A 21459-nucleotide genomic window follows, 5' to 3' on the forward strand; every position below is an offset into this window, starting at 1 on the left:
TACGTAAAATCTAAAAAATATATTGCAAAGGCAAAATATTGGAAATAATCTAAGTAATGATAGAATAACAAATAAAATGTAGGCAAACAAATGTTTGTTATATAGGCAATAAAAAATGGTTTTCAAGAGTACTGACATGGGAAACTGCTCATGATATAATATTAAAAGATACAGGCGTGACTGGGTGGCTCAGTTGATTGATTCTTGATTTCGGCTCAGATCGTGATCCCAGGCTCGTGGTATTGAGCCCCATGCTAAGCATGGAGGCTGCCTAAGATTCTCTAACCCTCTCCTTCTCCTTCCCTCCCCCTCTCTCTCTCTTTCTCTCTCTAAAATAATTTTTTAAAAAGACACAGTACCTATATAAGATATGTAATTCCAGATATGTAAACTTGTGTGCATGTGTGTGTATATACATACGTATACTCATATACACACCGAGACAGAACAAAAGGTGGAAGTGAATGTTTCAAAATCATAGTAGTGGATCTTTTGTTCTAGTGATGCCATCTTTTTATAGTGGTACCAAAGTTTCTGAAATCTCCGCCGTTAGTCTCTATTATTTTTATAACAAGGAAAGGGGTAAAAAAAATTTTTTAATATTGACTTCATCAAATTGGTAGTATAGAATTGACAAAATCAAGTCATGCTTTAGCCTATTTTATTTATTCACCCCATAAGATGGTTACATCTCAGTTTTGTCCCAGACTGTCATGTAAAACCTCAGAATTATGGTTCTTAAGAATCATGCCAGATACAAATCCTTCTGTATATTTCCCATGTAGTTGTAGTTCTCATATAAGTTAATATCCTTAAGCCTACCTTACCAGTAGGAAACTACAAGGATGATGCAAATAAATTTCCTTATTCTAAACTACCCAAAAAGGCAGATAATTTCTGGCTTTTTCCATTGAAAAGCTGGGTAAGAAAGTTAAGCGTTCTGAAGCAGGTCACATGAACATTACACCCACCTTTAATGATTCACAAGATGTATATTAAGAGCATACGTTAAGTAATCTAATAAGTACTTGAAGTCTCTAAAGGCTATAGGGTAGTCTTTACAGAAACAGTGTGCTTTTTACATTGTAACATTTCTCTTTCTTGGGATCACACTTTATAATGAGGGTCAGTGGGTAGCAGGTCTAGCAGCAGCCTCATAGGCGTTTTCCTTATGAAATTTCTGTTCAGGGGACATGATGTAACTCACATACCCACATAACAAGCCATGTTCACCTATATTTTTTTAAATGTTACCCTATCCCTCTATACTTCAACATTCTACCTCACTCTGGAAATTTTGACATGTCCAGGGTATATAGCATTCGTAATAGAAATTGGCCTGAACCAGAGGAGAATCATAAATCACAGCAGTATGACTTCATCAGTCTACAAATGAGAAAACTGGCATAAAGTAAGTGATTTTCCCAAGATCACAGAAGTTGGAACTAGAGTGTAAGCTTTCTAGGACCTCTTCCATCACTCCTTTACAGTGATGCTTCCCAAAATGTGCAGTGCACTGTTCTGGGAGCTATTAACAGTTGTGCTGCAAAGAGCAGAGTTCAGGGGTGAAATAAGCCTAAGGATGACCTCATTTCCATTCCCACACTTGGAGAATAGTAATGCATACTAATATATTAAAGAATCCCTGCAATAAGACAGATACTGAACCAGAAGGGAAGTGGGAAAGAAAAGCATAAACCAGAAGTAGCCTAGGCAAACCAGGATATATTTTCTCCCCAGCTCAAATGTAGGCTAGAAGCAGAGATGGTGAGGGAAAGTTACTGACATAATCTGTACTAATTGGGTATTTCTGGTATTGGTTTTATTTTGGAGAAGCGGAGCTGCTCACTACATGCCTCAGCTTCTGCCCCGGTTAGATGAGTGTGTGCAAATTTTAAGAACATAAAACATTATGTTAAACTGGACTTTACCCACAAAGCCCCATGGAATCCAATACCCTACTTACAGACTAGTACCACCAGAGAGCTTCTAAGTTTGCTTTCAAGTTAGAGGAGCAGTATTGCATAAGGAGCAGACTCTGAATTTAGGACTGCCTAGATCCAAATCCTGGCTCTGTCTTTAACCTTGGGCAAGTGCCTCAGTTTCCACCTCTGTAAAAGAGATGTAAAAGAGATGCACCCATCCCATAATGTTGATATGCAGATTCAATGAGTTAATGTTTGTAGAGCATTTACAGCAGTGTCTTGCACAAAATAAGGACTATGTAAGAGTTACTTTATTTTTAGCTTCTATTCCAGAAACTGAGGATTTATATAACAGTGCTTCCCAATGTATCAAACATGCTCATCCAATAAACGTAATAATTCTATTAAGACCCAGAATGCCACTGCCAGTACCCATGGTTCTACTTACCTAACTCTGGCTACAAAAGTTGACCAGAAAAAGATTAAATTGAAATTACTCATAGTTTGAAAACCACCCCCCAAACATATAAATGTACTAACATTTAAATTAGAAGAAAGATGGAGCTCTAACATTCAAGACTAACGTTAGGTCATCTTGCCCAAGCTGACTTAACTAGTTTTTTCCTTAAGTTAAAAGAAAATGAGATTTTTTTAATGCCTTATTGATGGACAGACAACAGGCAGGTAGCTATTCTGCCTGCAGAGTTGTCCTCTGATATCTGCATAATCTTCACTGCGTTTTTGTAATTTAAAGGTAGGAAAGGTCCTGTGGCATCCTGATTTTTTACCTTAAAGGTCCCTTTCTCTGTCACTGTGGCCAGGCTTCAGTCTGAGAGTTCACACAAAAGGTCAAGTTCTGGTGGCTCTGAATGCTTTGCGCCTGACGTGGGCTGGTGGTTACTGAGGAACCCTGTGTGCAGAAGGGAGGGCAGGGGAGGGGAGGGGAGGGGAAGGGAGGGGAGGGGAAGGGAGGGGAGGGAAGGGGAGGGAAGGGAAGGGAAGGGAGAGGAGGGAAGGGAGGAGAAGGGAAGGGGAAGGAGAGGAGGGGAGGGGGGAGGCGAGGGAAGGCTTACTAACCTGGACCAGTAAAAATTTTTAAAAATAACCTTTAAAATTTAGTTCTGCTGACATGGAAATGGTAACAGAAACTTGGTAACATTTAAGATTTCCACAAAGAGAAAGTGAAACATTTTTTTCTTATACATTTTTGAGAGGACCTTATTGGTCTTAGTAATTTTCTTTCAGGGTAAAGTACTTTTTCTCTACTTTTTCTTTCAGAGTTTCAGAACCCATTAAGCGACTCCGGTTCTGAGTTTTGCAAACCATGTCATTCCACATTTTCTAACTCTAAAATTTTCTGTGTGAACTGGCAACATATTTTGTAAGCAGAGCTTGGATCTGTTGCTAGGGACATCTTCAGCAATGAAAACAATACATTACTGGAATGTAGAGGAGGCTTGTAGCAGTTGCCACCAGAGATGGCAAAATGAAAGGGGAAAAGGGACCCCCCTCCCACATTCCTCCTTCCAGTACAGAATGACAAGAAAACTTCTGATAGAGCCAACTCACAGGGACTTACATTTAGAAACATTTGTTTCTAAACATTTGTGGAATCTTTTGGAGAGAAGGAAAAGAACCTGAGAGAAGAAAAGGTAAATCGTGGCCAGCTTCTTGCAGTATATGAAAGTGAGAAGGCAAAAAGGGAAAGACGGTAGCTAGGAAAAACAGAACGAAACTGGAGAGGCATATGCCAGGTAAAACATAAAGTCAGTACATAAAGCCATAAAACATAAAGCCAGTCTCCTGTGGGAGACTTTGAGCGGGCCAGTGTCCCTGCACCTGGACCTGGGACTGGAGGGCCAGAAAAGACCAGGACACTAAAGGCTGAACCTGCCGGAGCTTCTCTGAGCAGCCCCTCCCAAAGCCACCAAGGGCCCTGGATTGGGCGCCACAGACTTGGGTTTCCTGCTCCTTCTGCAGGCTACCACTGAATTCTTCATTTCTGTTCTCCTTCACCCCACATTTTTCTTTCTCAGTTAAAATTGCAACTACTTGCTAGATTAGAGCCCTAAAATAGTCTTGTTTTTACTTTCAGAGGATGAATTTTGGAGGACAGGGGTAAGATTTTGATAGAAAAGCAGAGATAACAAGGACAAAGGGAGGGCTAGCATTCTGGACAGTTGGAGTAAATGAGAGATACACTTACAGACAGTATAATTATTTTCTGGTGTGGCCTCCTTGATGATAAGTACTTATTTTTCAGGCATGAGTAATTTTTTTGAAAAGTATACAAAGCAATAAAGGATGGAGCATGACGACTGTTGGTATAAGTGGAGTCAGAATTGAGAGCCCTTTCTTTCATTGGATGTGCTTTTCACTGTTTGTCCTTCCCTTCCCCTCCCCTCCTCTTCTCTCCCCCTCACCTCCCCTGGCTTCTGTTTTGCCAGTATGGCCTTTAGGGCCTTCACTGAGTTCTCTCTTCACAGGGTCATGTTCTTTGGATGTGGGAATTGTGTTCTTTCTCAGTGATGCTGGTGGGAGTCCCTTAATGAGCTGGGAACAAGGTTCTTGAAGAATAGTTCCCAGTCCTCCTTCTCCTGGCCAAATAAAACATTCTGGCTCTTAGGGATGAGTAATTTTAGCAAAACATTTTAGACTGTTGAAGTACAGCTGTGTCCCCAGTATTAGTTGTCAGCATGTATAGTTAGATTTCCCAGAGAACAGCTGACCCCTCTAGAAATATAGAGCACTCCCTCAAACAAGTGAAATTAAACTAAATTAAACAAGATGGATTTTTAAAAACTGAGTCACAACATAGTGATAAAAGGAACAATTCAACCAATAAGAAGCTGTAACGATTCTAAATTTGCATGCACCTAATATACTTATGAGATGTGTAAATAAAAATTAGTAGAATAGCTAGAAAACATGGACTAATTCAAAATAAGAGTGGGAGATGTTAATGCATATGTCAGTCATTGATAAATAAGACATAAAAATTTCTACACATAGAGGCACCTGGGTGGCTCAGTCAGTTAAGAATCCGACTTCGGCTCAGGTCATGATCTCATGGTTTGTGAGTTCAAGCCCAACATTAGGATCTCTGCTGAGCCTGCTTCTTCAGATCCTCTGTCCCCGCCTCTCTCTGCCCCTCCCCCACTCACAGTCTGTCTGTCTGTCTCTCTCTCTCAAAGTAAATAAGTAAACTTAAGAAAAATATATTTAAAAAATTTATACACATATAACGGATTTAAAAAACATAATTAACTTGAAAAAAAACATAATTAACAAGTTTATCTATGGTCATATGTAGAACTCTGCACCTAACAATTAGAAATTATACATTTTATTCAAAAACACTGACACATTTTTTAATTGTTTACGGACTAGGCCAGGGCCTGGCAAACTGTGGCCTATGAACCCAATTCAGCCAGGATGTGTTTCTGCAAATACAGTTTATCAGAACACAGCCATGCCCATTCATTTATACAGTGTCTAGGGCTGCTTTTGCCCAACAGCGATTTGAGTAGTTACTCACAGAGAGCTTATGGCTCTCCATACACTCCACCTATTTGCTATATGGCCCTTTACCTAAAAAGTTCGGTGGTCCCTGTGCTAGAAAATAAAGTAAGTCTTAACAAATATCAAATAATTAATATGCAAACCACTTTTCTAACCACAATACTGAAAAAAGATAATGAAAAAAATCTGTTTTGGAAATTTAAAAATACACTTCCAGATAACTCATCAATGAAAAATCGTTGTGGAACTTTAAAAGTATTTAGAATTAAGTGATTATGAAAATGCTATAACATTAAAACCTATGGTATTCAACTTCAGTTATATTTAGAGAATATATATAGCCTAATGCTTACATCAGAAAAAGAAAAACTTAGTGGGCTAGCTATCCAGGTACAAAAGTGAGAAAATTAGTAAAGTAAACCCAAAGAAAGTAAAGAACATTAGTGTGGTAAAAATCAGAAATATAATAGAAAACATCTATAAATACAGAACCTGGTTGTTATTGTTTTTTAAAGACCTCTCCAAAGTTGAACAAGAAAAAATAAGGTACAAATAAAAAAAAAAAAGGGAGAAACAAAAAAGGAAACATAGCTACATACAGTGATCAAGTCCAATAAATTTGATCAGTTGGATAAAATCTCCAATTATCTAGAAAAATGTCACTTACCAAAGCTGAATTAAATAGAAAAAGGGCGCCTGGGTGGCTCAGCTGGTTGAGCATCTGACTTCTGATTTCAGTTCAGGTCATGATCCCAGAGTCGTGGGATTGAGCCCCACATTAGGCTCTGCGCTGAGCGAGGAGCCTACTTGAGATTCTTTCTCTCTCCCTCTCCCCCTCTGCCCCGCTTACACTCTCTCTGTGTCTCAAAAATAAGTAACTAACTAACTTGAGGCGCCTGGGTGGCTCAGTCAGTTGAGCGTCCAACTTCGGCTCAGATCATGATCTCATGGTTGGTGAGTTCAAGCCCCACCTCAGGCTTGCTGCTGTCAGTGCAGAGCCCCCTTGAGATCTTCTGTCCCTGTCTCTCTGCTCCTTCCCCTTCTCTCTCTCAAAAACAAATAAACATTTAAAAAAAAAACACAACAAACTCTTAGTAATCAAGGAGTAGAAGGAAACATCATTAAACTGTAAGCAGCATCTTTTCAGGCAAAATTACTGTGGCTGTTAAAATCATGGACTCTTGGATTTAAATCCCAGCTCTGTCACAATATTAGTTGTGTGACATCGCATAAGTGTTACATATTGTTTAATGAAAGTTAGGGTCTATTATTTTTTAAAGTTGGGTTGCTTGAGGATTAATTTACATTTAGTATAATTACCCTTTTTGTGTGCAGTTCAATGAATTTTGACAGATGAATACAGTTGTGTAACCACCAACACAGTTAAGATACATTTCTGTCATCCCTGAGAAGTCTTCCGTATCTGTCCCCAGTAACTACTCATTTGGTTTTTGTCCCTATAATTTGCCTTTTCCAGAATGTTAAATAAATGGAATCACACATTATGTATCCTCTTGAATCTTGTGTGTCTTTAATTTAGCATCATGCCTTTGAAATTTATCCATTACTGTTGTGTGTTTTAGTAGTTTGTTTTGTTGAGAAACTGAGAACTAGTGGAGTTCAGCAGGTTATTAGCCAGTGCACATCAAGGTTTTTATGAGACCTGGGCTGCTTTTTTTTTTTTTTTTTAATATTTATTTTTGAGAGAGGGAGGGAGAGAGAGCACGAGCTGGGGTGGGGCAGAGAGAGAGGGGAAGAGAGGATCCAAAGCAGGCTCTATACTGATAGCAGAGAGCCTGATGCCAGGTTCGAACTCATGAACTGTGTGATCATGACCTGAGCCAAAGTCAGACACTTAACTGACTGAGCCACCAAGGCACCCTGTGAAACCTGAGCTTTTCAATATAAGGGGCCCTCTCTTAGAAAAAGAATATAAAATTACTGATATAAAATTAGGTATGAAAGTAGTTGTTTTAAATAAGAAATAACAACAGTACTGCTGTAAACACAAGAATTCTGAAAGTTTTTATTTTACTCATCCCCATCAAATAAGAACAAAATATATATGGTTTCTTGAAAACTATATAAAATGTACCATCTACTGTGTTCCTACAGGAAAGGCCTTTCATTTTGAATAGACAAAAATGGGAACCTAATTCTCTTAGAGTTTTATATTTTTGATAATTGGAAGGATTTTCCACTGACTAGTTTTTGGTTTGATACATCCCATACCTGGTTTCTCCTCTACTTTTCCTATAGTTCTAGGGAAGGGTGCTACAGGTGTGTTTGTGCCATGGTCTACAATCTCTGAGGGAAAGAGAAAATATGTACAACTTTTTAATTTTGCATACCCTTTTTGCCTTGGGTTGGAAAGGGACAGTATACTTGACTCCTGTATTGGAACAATTCAACCAGTTCCATCTAGTGGTATCTTTTTTTCTTCCTTCCTTCCTTCCTTCCTTCCTTCCTTCCTTCCTTCCTTCCTTCCTTCCTTTCTCTTTCTTTCTTTCTTTCTTTCTTTCTTTCTTTCTTTCTTTCTTTTTCTTTCTTCCTTTCTCTCTCTTTCTTTCTTGCTTTCTTTCTTCCTTTCTTTCTTTCTTTCTTTCTCTTTCTTCCTTTCTTTCTTTTTCTTTCTTTCTTCCTTCCTTTCTTTCTTTCTTTCTTCCTTCCTTTCTTTCTTTCTTTCTTTCTTTCTTTCTTTCTTTCTTTTTCTTTCTTCCTTTCTCTCTCTTCCTTTCTTGCTTTCTTTCTTCCTTTCTTTCTTTCTTTCTCTTTCTTCATTTCTTTCTCTTTCTTTCTTTCTTTCTTTCTTTCTTTCTTTCTTTCTTTCCAGTATACTCTCAGGGAGTAGGAAATGCAGCTGCCCCATCTTGTTGACTCCACTCGAGAGGCCCAGTCAGACACTGGGACTAATTAGCAGAGACCTGGCCTAACCTCCTCAAAGGCCAGCAGTTCTAGAGGAAGCTGGGAGCTGGAACCAGGCTGGCTAGGTTGGGTCCCATACTTTTCTTTTAATACTCTCTTAATGGAAATCACAGAGCTAGCATCTTTATTTCAGAAAAGCAGTTTTCTCTTTTGGAACCAAAAAACATTGCAGACTAAAGAAACAACTAATTTATTCAACCTACAGTGACATGAGATGATCTCATTTTATATGTTAAAAGGTTTCAGATGAAATAATTTTTTGGCTCAGAAAGTAACTCAGATTTAGAGCATTTGGTTAACAAGGTATTTTAAATATTTCTCATGGGTTTTTGTTGCATAAGAGTCACATACCTTTAAAAATGTGTTATTTTCAACTAGACTTTTTAAAATACAGACTGTACTCTTCAGTTATCCGATTCTGGGCAATGGAGGAATACAGAATTCAGATTTTTAATTTTTTAAAGTTTATTTATTTATATTGAGAGAAGAGAGAACAAGCAGGCAAGGAGCAGAGAGAAGGAGAGAGAGAATTCCAAGCAGGCTTCTTGCCATCAGTGCAGAGCCCAAAGTGGGGCTCGAACTCATGAACAGTGAGATGATGACCTTAGCCGAAATCAAGAGTCGGACGCTTAACTGACTATGCCACCCAGGCGCCCCCAGAAACATTTTTTAAAGCATTATATGAGTTTTAAAAGTTTTGGTGTTTGATTCTGACATTTATTTACTTATTTGCATTTTATCCACTTTATCTTGAAATGGCTTTTAAAGTTAATAAAGGAAGATTTGTGTAAGTGGTCTGATGTTTTACATGTAGAATGTATATTACTTTTATAATAGAAATACAAATGAAGCAATAGGTATGGGGGAGTGCTTTTTCCTTTTTTTAAGTTTATTTATTTTGGGAGAGAGAGCTTGCATATGCACAGGTTGGGGGAGGAGGAGAAAGAGAGGAAGAGAGAGAAGCCCAAGCAGGCTCCAAGCTGTCAGCACAAACCATGAGATCATGACGTGAACTGAAATCAAAAGTGGGATGTTCAACTGACTGTGCCACCCAGGTGCCACATTACTTTTAATCAATACTGGGCTAAATACTTGGGACACTAATGGATACCCTCACAGTATTTATGGGTCAGCAGAGAGAAAGCCTAACATTTATGCAATAGCAGCACACTATATACAAGGATAAAATTATATGCTGATTTATAAGGTAAGTTTAGAAGTACAGAGACAACAGAAAGAAGGAGGGCTGTGTGGTCAGCCAAGGCTTCCCTGAAAGATCCCAGATGAAGATGGGTTGGAGGATGTTAAGAGAAAGGAGGATCTGTGAAGGGAAGCCAGTATGAGAAATTTCACAGCACTAAAGGTGGCTTTGATGGGGAAAGAAATTCCCCAGGTAGGGTTACCAGATTTAGCAAATAAAAATACATGGCTCCTCTTTAAATTCAACTTTCAGATAAATGATGAATAATTTTTAATACCATATAGATATTCCCATATAATATTTGGGACATACTTATATTAAAAAAATTATTCAATAATTTTTATATTTTTGTATTTATTGTGGCAACCTTACCCTGGAGGCTTTTATTTCTGAAGACTCATCATGGCCTCCCTGGGTTGAATTTATTTCTGAATTCTGCTGCCTTTCTGGCTCTCCTAATCAGGACAGCAGTGACAGGGGTAGCCCAGCAGCAGGATGGGACTCTGGTACCACACACCTGTTGCCTTTGCAGCATAATAATTTTGGGCTTCCTGAAGAAGAAGGTATATTTCCTTTAAACACTTTTTAAATTAAACTTTTTAATTGTGAAATCATCATAGATCCACATGTAATTGTAGGAAACAGTATACAGAGAGATCACATATACCCTTTACCCAGATTCCCCCAATAGTAACAAATTGCAAAGCTATATGTATATGTAAATGGTAACAACAAAGATTTTGAGACTGATTCAGTTGAGATACAGAACATTTCCATCCCCACAAGAATCCTTCTTTTGTTGCTCTCTTGTAACCATACCTAATCCCCCCAACCCTACTCCTTCCTTAACTCCTTGAAACCACTATTCTGTTATCCATTTCTAGAATTTTGTCATTTCGAGAATGATGTATACATGGAATCACACAGTGTGTAACCTTTGGGGCTTGGCTTTTTTCAGTAAGCATAATTCTCTAGAAATTTATCTTAGGTTTTATGTATTAATAGTTTATTTCTTTTTATTGTTGATTAGTATTCTATAGTATGCATATATCACAGTTTGTCTAACCAGTCACCTATTGAAGGACATCTGGGTTTTTTCTAGTTTGGGGCTATTATAAATAATAAATAAAGTTGCTGTAACATTTCTGGACAATTTGTTGTTTAAACTTAAGTTTTTGTTTCTCTGGGATAAGTGCCCAGGAGTGCAATTGCTGTGTTGTATAGTAGTTGCATGTCTCATGTTTTTGGTTGTTGTTGATAGAGCTCAAGTGGGGGAAGCACAGAGAGAGAGATAGGGGGAGAAGAATCCCAAGCAGGGGGATTCATGGGCTCCATTTCACATGGGAGATGGGGCTCCATTTCACAACTGGGAGATTGTAACCTGAACCAAAATCAAGAGTCAGATACTTAACCAACAGAGAAACCCAGGCCCCTGTATGTTTAAGGAACTGCCAAACTTTTTTCCATTTGCGGAATGAAGTGGCTGTACTATTTTCCATTCCCACCTGCAGTGAATGAAAATCCAGTTTCTCCACATCCTCATCAGCATTTGGTGTTGACGCTGTTTTTAATGTTAGCCATTGGTAGATTTGTACTGATATTTTGTGGCTTTAATTAGCATTTCTGTAGTGGTTAATGATATGGAACATATCTTCCTGTACTTATTTACTTTTCAGTGAAATGTCTGTTCATGTCTTTTGCCATTTCCTAATTCTGTTGCCTAGTTTTTTAGTGTCCAATTTTGAGAATTCTTTATTTTGTCTAGATACTGGTCTGTCCTTTGTTAGACATGTGGTTTGCAAATATTTCTCCCACTCGGTACCCTGTTTTTCTACCCCCTTAACATGGTCTTTGCCAAGCAGACATTTTCGATTTTGGTAAAGTCTAACTTATTTATTGTCCCTTTTATTGATTGTACTTTCAGTGTCAAAACTAAGAACTTTGCCTAACCCTAGATCCTAAAGATTTCTCCTTTTTTTCTAAAGGTTTTATAGTTTTACATTTTACCTTTAAATTTGTGATCCATTTTTGAGGTAAATTTTGTATAAGGTGTAAAACTTAGGTAAGTCTTCATTTTTTTGCCTATGGTTTTTTTCCCCAATTTGTTGAAAAGGTTACTTTTCCTCTCTTGAATTGCTGCTGTTAAAAATCAATTGGGTAGGGGTGCCTGCGTGGCTCAGTCTGTTGAACATCCAACTTTTGATTTCAGAGAGAGAGGGAGAGAGAATTCCAAGCAGGTTCTGCTGACAGTGCAGAGCCTGATGGTGGGTTCCATCCCGTGAACCATGAGATCATGGCCTGAGGCAAAATCAAGAGTCAGATGCTTAACTGACTGAGCCACCCAGGCACCCCTATTTAGGTCTTCTTTGATTTCTTCCATTGGTGTTTTGTAGTCTTAAGCATGCATGTCCCGTACATGTTCTGTTAAATTTACACCTAAGTATTTTAAGTTTTTTTCAGCAATTGTAAATGGCATTGTATTTTTAATTTTTGTGTTCATGTTTGTTGCTTAATATATAGAAATAAAATTTTTACATGTTTATCTTTTATTCTACAGCTTAGCTAAACTCACTTATTACTTCTAGCACGGTTTGGGAGTTGGGGGGTAGACTTTTTTTAGATTTCTTGGGATTTTCTATGTAAACAATCATGTCATTTGCAAATGGGGGCAGTTTGATGTCATCCTTTCTGACGTATATGCCTTTCCTTTCCTTTCTTGCCTTACTGCACTGATGAAAAGTTCTAGCACTATGTTGAATAATTCCGGTCAGAACAGACATCTATGCCTTGTTCCAATCAGGGAGAAAGCATTCTGCCTTTCATTATTAAGTATAATGTTTACTGTAAGTCTTTTATACATGGTGTTTATCAATTCCTTTTAAATTTGTTGATGTCTTATGGCCTAGAATATGCTGTATCTTAGGCTATGTTCCACAACACTTGAAAAGACTATGTTCTGTTGAGTGGAGTATTGAGTACAAATGTTGATCAGATCCTATTGGTTAATTTTTGTCACTTCATTCTTCTATATTCTTGCTGATTTTATGTTTAGTAATTCACTCAGTTTTTGAAAGAGAACTCTTGAAGTTTGCCACTGAACTGTACTTTTGTCTATTTCTTCTTTCATTTCTATCAGTTTTTCCTTCCTGCGTTTCCTTCCTGCATGTGGTGCATACACATTAAGGATTGCTTTATCTCCTTGATACAGACACACTTTTATCATTACAGAATGGTAATTTTTCTCTTTCTGTGATAATTTTCTTTACGCTGAAGCCACTCATCTGATATTAATATAGCCACTCTGCTTTCTTTTGATCAGTATTTCTATGTTACATTTTCCCCATCATTTTGCTTTCAACTTGTATATCTTATTACATTTGAGGGAAGTTTGTTGTAAATGGCATATTTTTTAATCTATTTTGTCGATCTCTATCTTTAAATTTGCATTTTTAGGCCATTTACATTTATGTAATTATTGATATATAAGGATTAAATCTTCCATTTTATTCTGTTTATCTGTTTGCTGTTTTTAGTTTCTCTATTTTCTCTTTCCTTTTTGTTCCTTGAACATTTTCAAAATTCTATTTTTATTTATGTGTTTTTGAGTGTATCCCTTTGTATAGCTTTTTTAGTGGTTGTTAAAACCACTAGGGTGAGTGTGACCTTGTTACCACTTTGCCATATGGAAAGTGCTGACACTTTACCAGGCCTCCTCTAATACCATCCTAGTAGGGAGGGAGAGGTGCACTTCATTACTGCCCAGAGGAAGTGGAATTCAAGGCTCACCATATGGTCTCTATTGATACTGCAATGGTGGTGGTAGTGATGGGAGGAGGGAACAGGGGTTTGTTACTACCCTTAAGGGATGAAAATCCCTTTGGGGTTTCATTCCCTGCTTGACCATCTCTGATAACACCCTGGTGGAAAGTGGAGGAGGTGTTGGGGTACCTCATTACAGCTTGGCAAGAGTGAAAGTCTAGGCTCCCCACTCAGCCTTTGCTGATGTGGGCGGAGCCAGTTTGGTTTTTTTGTTTGGTTGGTTGGTTTTTTTTGGTGGTGTTTGGAGTCAAATAGTTATTGTCTAAACATTTTCCATCTTACTGTGTTGTCTTTTTCCTGGTCATTTTGTTAAATAGAACAGATGTTTGGTAGGGCTTTTTTTGTCTGCTCCCATTGGCATTTCCAAGTTGCTGGCTTATTTAGCTCCAAGCCTGAGATAATGAGGCAAAAAGAAAACCCAGAAAACTAACTACTGTGATGTCATTTATACCCCAAAGTCCCAAAGTGCCTTCTTCTCTCTACGTTTAGGCTTTCTATGTTTGTTTTATATATGTAATGTCCAGGAGTTTTAGCTGTACTTAGCAGGAGGAAGAGGGAAAAATACTACTACTCCTACTATTACTATCTTTCCAGAAGCAGAAGTTCTATAAATGAAGTAGAAGTTCTATAAATGCTATTAATGCCAACGTAATCACTCATTTAGAAGCCCTATTAATCTTCTACCTGCTAATAGTCTATGGGTAGAATCCTTTTTTTCATGCTATACAGCTAATTAGAAATATGTGTCTTCACTTCTCTGTAAAAACAGAACCAATAGGAGATCTATATCTGTATCTTTTTCTATCTATATCTGTCCATATGTAAAATAAGAAATTGACCTGTGCAGTCGTTGAGGCCAGCAAGTCCCAACATCTGTACTCTGAAGTGGCCAGCTGGAACCCAGGTTCCAATCCTGGTCAGAAGGCCTGAGAACTAAGAGAGCTGATGGTGTAGTTCTAGTCTGAAAGCTGACAGGCTCTAGATGCAGAAGGAACTGATACTTCAGTTCAAGTCCAAAGGCAGAAAAAATTCTTACTCAGCAGAAGGTCAGCCTTTTTGTTCTACTCAGGCCTTCATCTAATGAGGCCCACCCACATTAGGGAAGGCAATCTGCTTTATTCAGTCTACCATTCAAAGATTAATCTCATCCCAAAAACCCTCATAGAAACACCCAGAATAATGTTTGACCAAATATCTGGATACCCCATGGCCCAATCAAGTTATCATAGGAAACTAACCACCATAATATGCAAACGTTTAAAAGCTTAGGACTACCAGATTGGTTAATTTGAACTTAAATATGAATTCTAACCAAGGTTGCTCACAAATTCACATTTTGGCTTGACTTTGAGATACATAGAGAAATTCAAAGAAAGTGAGTAAAACCTTTCAAAGATTCAAAAAATGTGTTTAAAGGGAGCAACTGCTAAAATCTGGAATGCAGTATGGCATTGTGGGAAATGAGAAATTTATAGTTGCAGTGTTTCTTCAGTAGAGCTTTATAAACAGGAAAACTGTTAAAACTTACATTTTTCATGACTCTTAGAGTAAGAATTAATTTTTTCCATTGTCAAAAGATTTAAAATATTCAAAATAAGTATTTCTCATGGTCTATAATCCTTTTGTCACAGTCTCTTAACATTCCCCCAGGGCCAGTGCCGAGGTATCTAGAGCTGCTGGTTTTCAGGATAGGCAATATCGCTTGCAGAGAAGACTTTGGACTCAAATAGATCTGGGTGCGTGACCTGGGGCAAATTGCTTTACCCCTCCAAACAGCAACTTTCTTATCTGAATATGACAAGTTTAATATCTGTAAGATCAGTATAAGTGCTCCATAAGTAAACAGTTTCAAATCTTAGGCATCTGGATAATCTGCACTTTTGCAGTTTTATAGAAAAGACTGATATCTTGGTGTTTAAATCTCTACATTTTGGATCATTTCCTTGAATTCAGCTTCTTAGAATTATTGAGTCAAGGATAGAAACTTCTAGAAAGGGAGTACCAAGATTGCACTAGCAATGGGAGAGAGAGAGATGCTTTTCTAATTGTTAAACTTTATATTTCCTAGAGGCATCAGATGGTGAAGGAAGAGGAGACACAGAAATGATGCAGCAGGAGACAGCTCCAGTTCCTGCCCTGTCAAAGAAAACCAAACAGGTGACCGTACTGTGGGAGAGTCACAACTGTTGGATTCTAGAATCATCTTATACCCCTCTACAGCATTCCCTGTTCTTTAACATCAGTTAGTGGGGTTTGTGGAAGCCTAGATCTTCTTTGCCTTTGTAAACACCCATGTTTTCATTAATTATAAACCAGCAAGGTCTATTTTTCCCCCTAAATTTTTTTTATAATATAAATATATTTTACAATAATGGTATCTTAGATTCTTGTACCACATGTTTACCAAAAATCCAGTATTACTTTTTTTGGTACAGTTCCTAGGAAAAGACAAATAGCATAAAGACATGCAAGATTACCCTGCACAGTAGTGCATGATTACAGTACCATGCCATGCTGCCAGCAGGTCCCAGGGTCTCATGTCTACCTAGCATTATGGTCCATTGTATGAATATTTATCAAGGGATTTCTGCCTTCAATATTACCAAAAGTGGCCTTTGATATATTTTGCTCCCTGGATTTATGACCTTTTATTTCCTTTTTAATCTTCCTATTGGCCACTCCCATCCATTTGCAGCTTTTTCACATTATGTGTCTCTCAAACCCGATTGGTAACCATGTGTGATTTTTTCTTAAATTTTTTAATGTTTATTTATTTTTGAGAGAGAGACACAGAGTGCAAGCAGGAGAGGGGCTGAGAGAGAGAGGAAGACAGAATCTGAAGCAGGCTCCAGGCTCTGAGCTGTCAGCACAGAGCCCAACATGGGTCTCAATCCCACAAACCATGAGATCATGACCTGAGCTGAAGTCAACACATAACCTACTGAGCCACCCAGGTGCCCCAACTATGTGGGATTTTTTAAAGGATTATCTACTATCAAACTAAAATTATCATCTTCTTCACAGTAATGACTTGTGGTCTTATTGTAAGTGGCCCTAAACTCATTCCATGAGAGGGTGACTCTACCCAGTTTGTAACCAGGCTCAGATAATTGTGGGAAGCAGTTTAGCATACTGGTGACCTATCTCCAAGCTGTGAGATATTGAGCAAGTTAAACTCTCTGTGCCTCAGTCTCCTTATTTGTAAAATGATGATAATAAATATATTTTCCTCACAGAGTTGCAGTGGAGATTAAATAACTAATACTTGTTAAGTACTTCAAACAGTGGTTGGCAAAGAGTAAACACCAAAGTGATCATTATTATAGTGAATAACACTTCATCTTTTTTATTTTGTTATTTTTTCTTTGAGGGATGGGAGAATATGGAAAGATATGCATATTTAATATGTAATCATCTTGGTTTTCTCTCCAGCCATTAAATATTTTGCTCCAAGGTCCTATATCAGGTTTTTTTTTTTCTTTTTGCTGTTATTTTATCTTACTTTTTTAAAAATTTTTTTCTTATGTTTATTTATTTTTGAAGGAGAGAGAGACAGAGCGTGAGGGGGGAGGGGTGAGAGAGAGGGAGACACAGAATTCAAAGCAGGCTCTAGGCTCTGAGCTGTCAGCACAGAGCCCGACATGGGGCTCGAACCTATAAACCACGAGATCATGACCTGAGCCGAAGTCAGAGGCTTAACCAACTGAGCCACCCAGGAGCCCCATTTTATCTTACTTTTTTAATTCAACTATAATTAACATAGAGTGTTATATTAGTTTCATGTGTACAATATAATGATTCAAAAATTCAATGCATTATTCACTGCTCACCATGATAAGTGTACTCGTAATCCCCTTCACCTATTTTACCCATTCCTCCACCCACCTCTCCTTTGGAAATCACCAGTTTGTTCTCTGTAGTTAAGAGTCTGTTTTCTGGTTTGTCTCTTTTTTCCCCTTTGTTCCTTTGTTTTGTTTCTTACATTCTACATATGAGTGAAATCATATGGTATTTTTCTTTCTCTGACTGACTTACTTCACTTAGCATTATACCCTATAGGTTCATTCATGTTGTTACAAATGGTAAGATTTAATTCTTTTTTGTGGCTGAGTAATATTCGTGTGTGTGGGGGGGGGGGTGTGTATCACACCTTCTTTTTCCATTCCTCTATGGGTGGACACTTGGGTTGCTTCCATATGTTGGCTATTGTACATAATGCAGCAGTGAACATAGTAGTTCATGTATCTTTTTGAATTAGTGTTTTTGTTTTCTTTGGATAAATACCCAGTAGTGGAATTACTAAATCTTATGGTAATTCTGCTTTTAATTTTTGGAGGAACATCCATACTATTTTTCACAGTGGGTGCACCAGCTTACATTCTTACCAACAGTGCAGGAAGAGGGTTCCTTTTTCTTTACATCTTCATCAACACTTGTTACTTCTTGTGTGTTTCATTTTAGTCATTCTGACAGGTGTGAGGTGATATCTCATTATGGTTTTGATTTACATTTTCTTGATGATTAGTGATGTTGAGCATCTTTTCATGTGTCTGTTGACCATCTGTATGTCTACTTTGGAAAAATGTCCTCTGCTCATTTTTACTTGGATTATTTGGGGGTTTTGGTGTTGGATTGTGTAGGTTCTTTACATATTTTGAATATGAACTCTTTTTTTGGTGTATCATTTGCAAACATCTATCATTCAGTAGGTTGTCTTTTTGTTTTGTTGATGATTTCCTTCTCTGTGCAAAAGCTTTTTTATTTTGGTGTAGTCCCAATAGTTTGATTTTGCTTTTGTTTCCCTAGCCAAAGAAGGCATATGTAGAAACATGTTTCTATAGCTGATGTCAAAGAGATTCTGCCTTTTTTTTCTTTCCCTCTAGGAATTTTGTGCTTTCAAGTCTTACATTTAAGTCTTTAATCCATTTTGAGTTTATTCAGGGTATTCAGGGTCTTTTGTGGTACCACACAAATTTTAGGATTATTTGTTCTAGTTTTGTGGAAAATGTTGTTGATATTTTCATAGGGATTGCATTAAATCTGTAGATTGCTTGGGGAAATTAATGGAAATTTTAACAATATTGGTTCTCCCATTCCATGAATATGGAATATCTTGCCACTTGTTTGTGTCATCTTCAATTCCTTTGATCAGTGTTTCATAGTTTTCAGAGGACAAGTCTTTCACCTTCCTGGTTAAGTTTATTCCTGGGTGTTTTATTATTTTTGGTGCAACTATAAATGGGATTGTTTTCTTAATTTCTCTTTCTGCTTCTTTATTATTAGTGTATAGAAATGCAAAAAAAAATATTATTTATATTAATTTTGTATCCTGTGACTTTTGATGGAGTCTTCAAGATTTTCCGTATATAGTATCATGATATCTGCAAATAGTGAAAGTTTCCTTACCAATTTGAATGCCTTTTATTTATTTTTCCTTGTCCAATTGCTGTGGCTAGGACTTCCAGTACTATGTTGAATAGAATTGGTGAGAGTGAACATCCTTGTCTTGTTCCTGGTCTTAGAGGAAAAGTTCCCAGTTTTTCATGATTGAGTATAATGTTAGATGTGGGCTTTTCATATTTGGGCTTTATTATGTAGAGAGGTATGTTCCCTCTAAACCCACTTTGTTGAGAGTTTTTACCATGAATGGATGTTGTACTTTGTCAAACACTTGTTATGCATCCACTGAAATGATCATATGCTTTTTATCTTTCTCTTGTTGATGTAATATATCACATTGATTGACTTGATAATATTCAACCACCCTTGCATTCCAGGAATAAATCCCACTTGATTGTGGTGATTTTTTTTGATGTACTGTTGGATTTGGTTTGCTAATATTTTGTTGAGGATTCTTGTATTGATGTTCATCAGAGATATTGGCCTACGTGTAGTATCTTTATCTGGTTTTGGTATGTGCGTAATGCTGGACTCATAGAATGAATTTGGAAGCATTCCTTCCTCTTCTAGTTTTTGGAATAGTTTGAGAAGAAAAGGTATTAACTCTTCTTTAAATGTTTGATAGAATTCACCTGTGAAGTTGTCTGGTCCGAGACTTTTGTTTGTTGGGAATTTTTCTATTACTGATTTAATTTCATTGCTGTTCAGTCTGTTCAGATTTTCCATTTCTTCCTGATTTACTTTTGGGAAATTATATGTTTCTAGGAATTTATCCATTTCTTCTACATTGTCCCAGTTGTTGGCATAGAATTTTTGGTAATATTCTCTTATGATCCTTTGTATTTCTCTGGTGTCTGTTGTTATTTCACCTCTTATTTCTGACTTGATTTGTGTCTTCTCATTTTTGATGAGTCTGAGTAATGGTTTATCAGTTTTGTTGATCTTTTCAAATAACTAGCCTCGGGTTCATTGATCCATTCTGCTGTTTTTTTAGTCTTTATTTCATTTATTTCTGACCTAGTCTTTATAATGTATTTTCTTCTATTGGCTTTGGGCTTTGTTTGGTCTTTTTCTAACTTCTTTAGGTCTAAGGTTAGGTTGTTTATTTGAGATTTTTCTTGCTTCTTGATGTAGGCTTGTATTGCTATAAACTTCCCTCCTCAGTGCTTTGCTCCATCCCAAAGATTTTGGATGGTTGTGTTTTCACTTTCATTTGTCTCCCTGTATTTTTTTTTTTTTACTTCCTCTTTGATTTCTTGGTTGACTCATTTATTGTTTAGTAGCATGTTATATAACCTTCATGTATTTGTGGTTTTTTTCCACATTTTTTCTTTATATTAATTTCTGGTTTCATACCATTTTAATCAGAAAAGATGCATAGTATGATTTTAATCTTTCTTTGGCATTTTCTGCATTCATTGCGCTGATGTGGCTGCTATCTGGGTGTAGCCATGGGACAAAGTGAGCTTAGGATCCTCCTACTCTGCCATCTTCCCAGACTCTCCCCTCAGGTTTAGTTTTAACTATTCCTTCAGAGGCCTACGGGCTAACATCCTTAGCCTTTTCATTTATTTCACCAAGGTGAAGTTTAATTTTACCTTGGCTTATCCCATTGACCGCACCATATTCATGCTTCTTTGACCTTTGCCTCTGTAGTGCCTACCTACAGAACTTGTTTCCAAATATCTTTCTTTAGACTCCATTGACTTTCTTTTTCCTTTCTTTCTTGATTTTCTTCTTGCTTGTTTCTCACTTTTTCAGGACTCAGTGCAGAAAGACTAAATTTTCCCAAGCCTCTACCTTTACTTCTTTTTATTTTCTTTTTATCCACTTTACTAAATTTCCACCTTTTATTTTAGCTCCTTCTTCCTTGACTCTTCTTTTCCACAACTATTAAGTTAGGTAAATGGCAGAGAATCATAGGAAGAACAAGGAAAAATGGGAGAGGAGAAAGTGAAATACATTCTCCATTTCTGTGAGCATTCATCTATCTTTTGTCAACCTAGGTTTTAACAATAATAAAGATCACTTATTGAGCACTCACTATAGGCACTGTGCAAGATACCATGACTCAGATGATACTGTAAAGTAAGGGGTACCCTGTGCCCTATGAGATAGGGGGTACCCCATTTTACAAATTACCTGGGACTCACAGAGATGGGTTCTGGGAGTCATGCCCCACTTGTCTGGCTGTGAGCCAGGTGCTGAGGATGCTGCTGCTACCATCTCCCTTTTCACCTGTCCTTTCTCTTTCAATTTAGGAAAATCAGATTTACCATGTCCTCATATGCTTTCTTGGCCACATGCCATTGCTATTTTCTGCCAAGAAAAAAGAATTATGAAAGTTTAAGATTGTACTGCCCATTTTAACCACCTTTCTCTTGCTCTAATTTATTTCACTACCAAATTACTTTAAAGAATCCAAGTCTTAGACTGACAGAATGCCCTATCCCCTTTCTTTATGTCTATCCTCATTTCTCTGGCCAGAGAACTCACAGGGAAATCTTCTTGTGCCCTCTGCCTCATATGAGTGCTCTTCATCTAGCTCCTGGTTCCCCCACCAAGCTGTATACCTCCAGGACAGAGTTTAACTGTGCATCTCCACAGCACCTAGCACAGAACCTCACCCAAAATTGACACTCATTATTTGTGAAATGAAAGAAAAGA

The 21459-nt window shown here is 37.4% G+C and overlaps 1 protein-coding gene across 4 annotated transcripts in view; it reads left to right on the top strand.

Annotated features, from left to right (window-relative positions):
* Window positions 1–21459, top strand: part of CMSS1 (cms1 ribosomal small subunit homolog) — a 376852-nt gene that overhangs the window by 328908 nt on the left and 26485 nt on the right. For all 4 annotated transcript variants that reach the window (XM_053220734.1, XM_053220733.1, XM_015065939.3 and 1 more), the window contains one exon: window positions 15461–15549. In XM_053220734.1, coding sequence (XP_053076709.1) covers window positions 15461–15549 — 89 coding nt within the window. The remainder of the gene's footprint in view (window positions 1–15460; window positions 15550–21459) is intronic.

The sequence above is a fragment of the Acinonyx jubatus genome, chromosome C2, assembly GCF_027475565.1.
Source record: "Acinonyx jubatus isolate Ajub_Pintada_27869175 chromosome C2, VMU_Ajub_asm_v1.0, whole genome shotgun sequence".
NCBI classification, from domain to species: Eukaryota; Metazoa; Chordata; class Mammalia; order Carnivora; family Felidae; genus Acinonyx; species Acinonyx jubatus.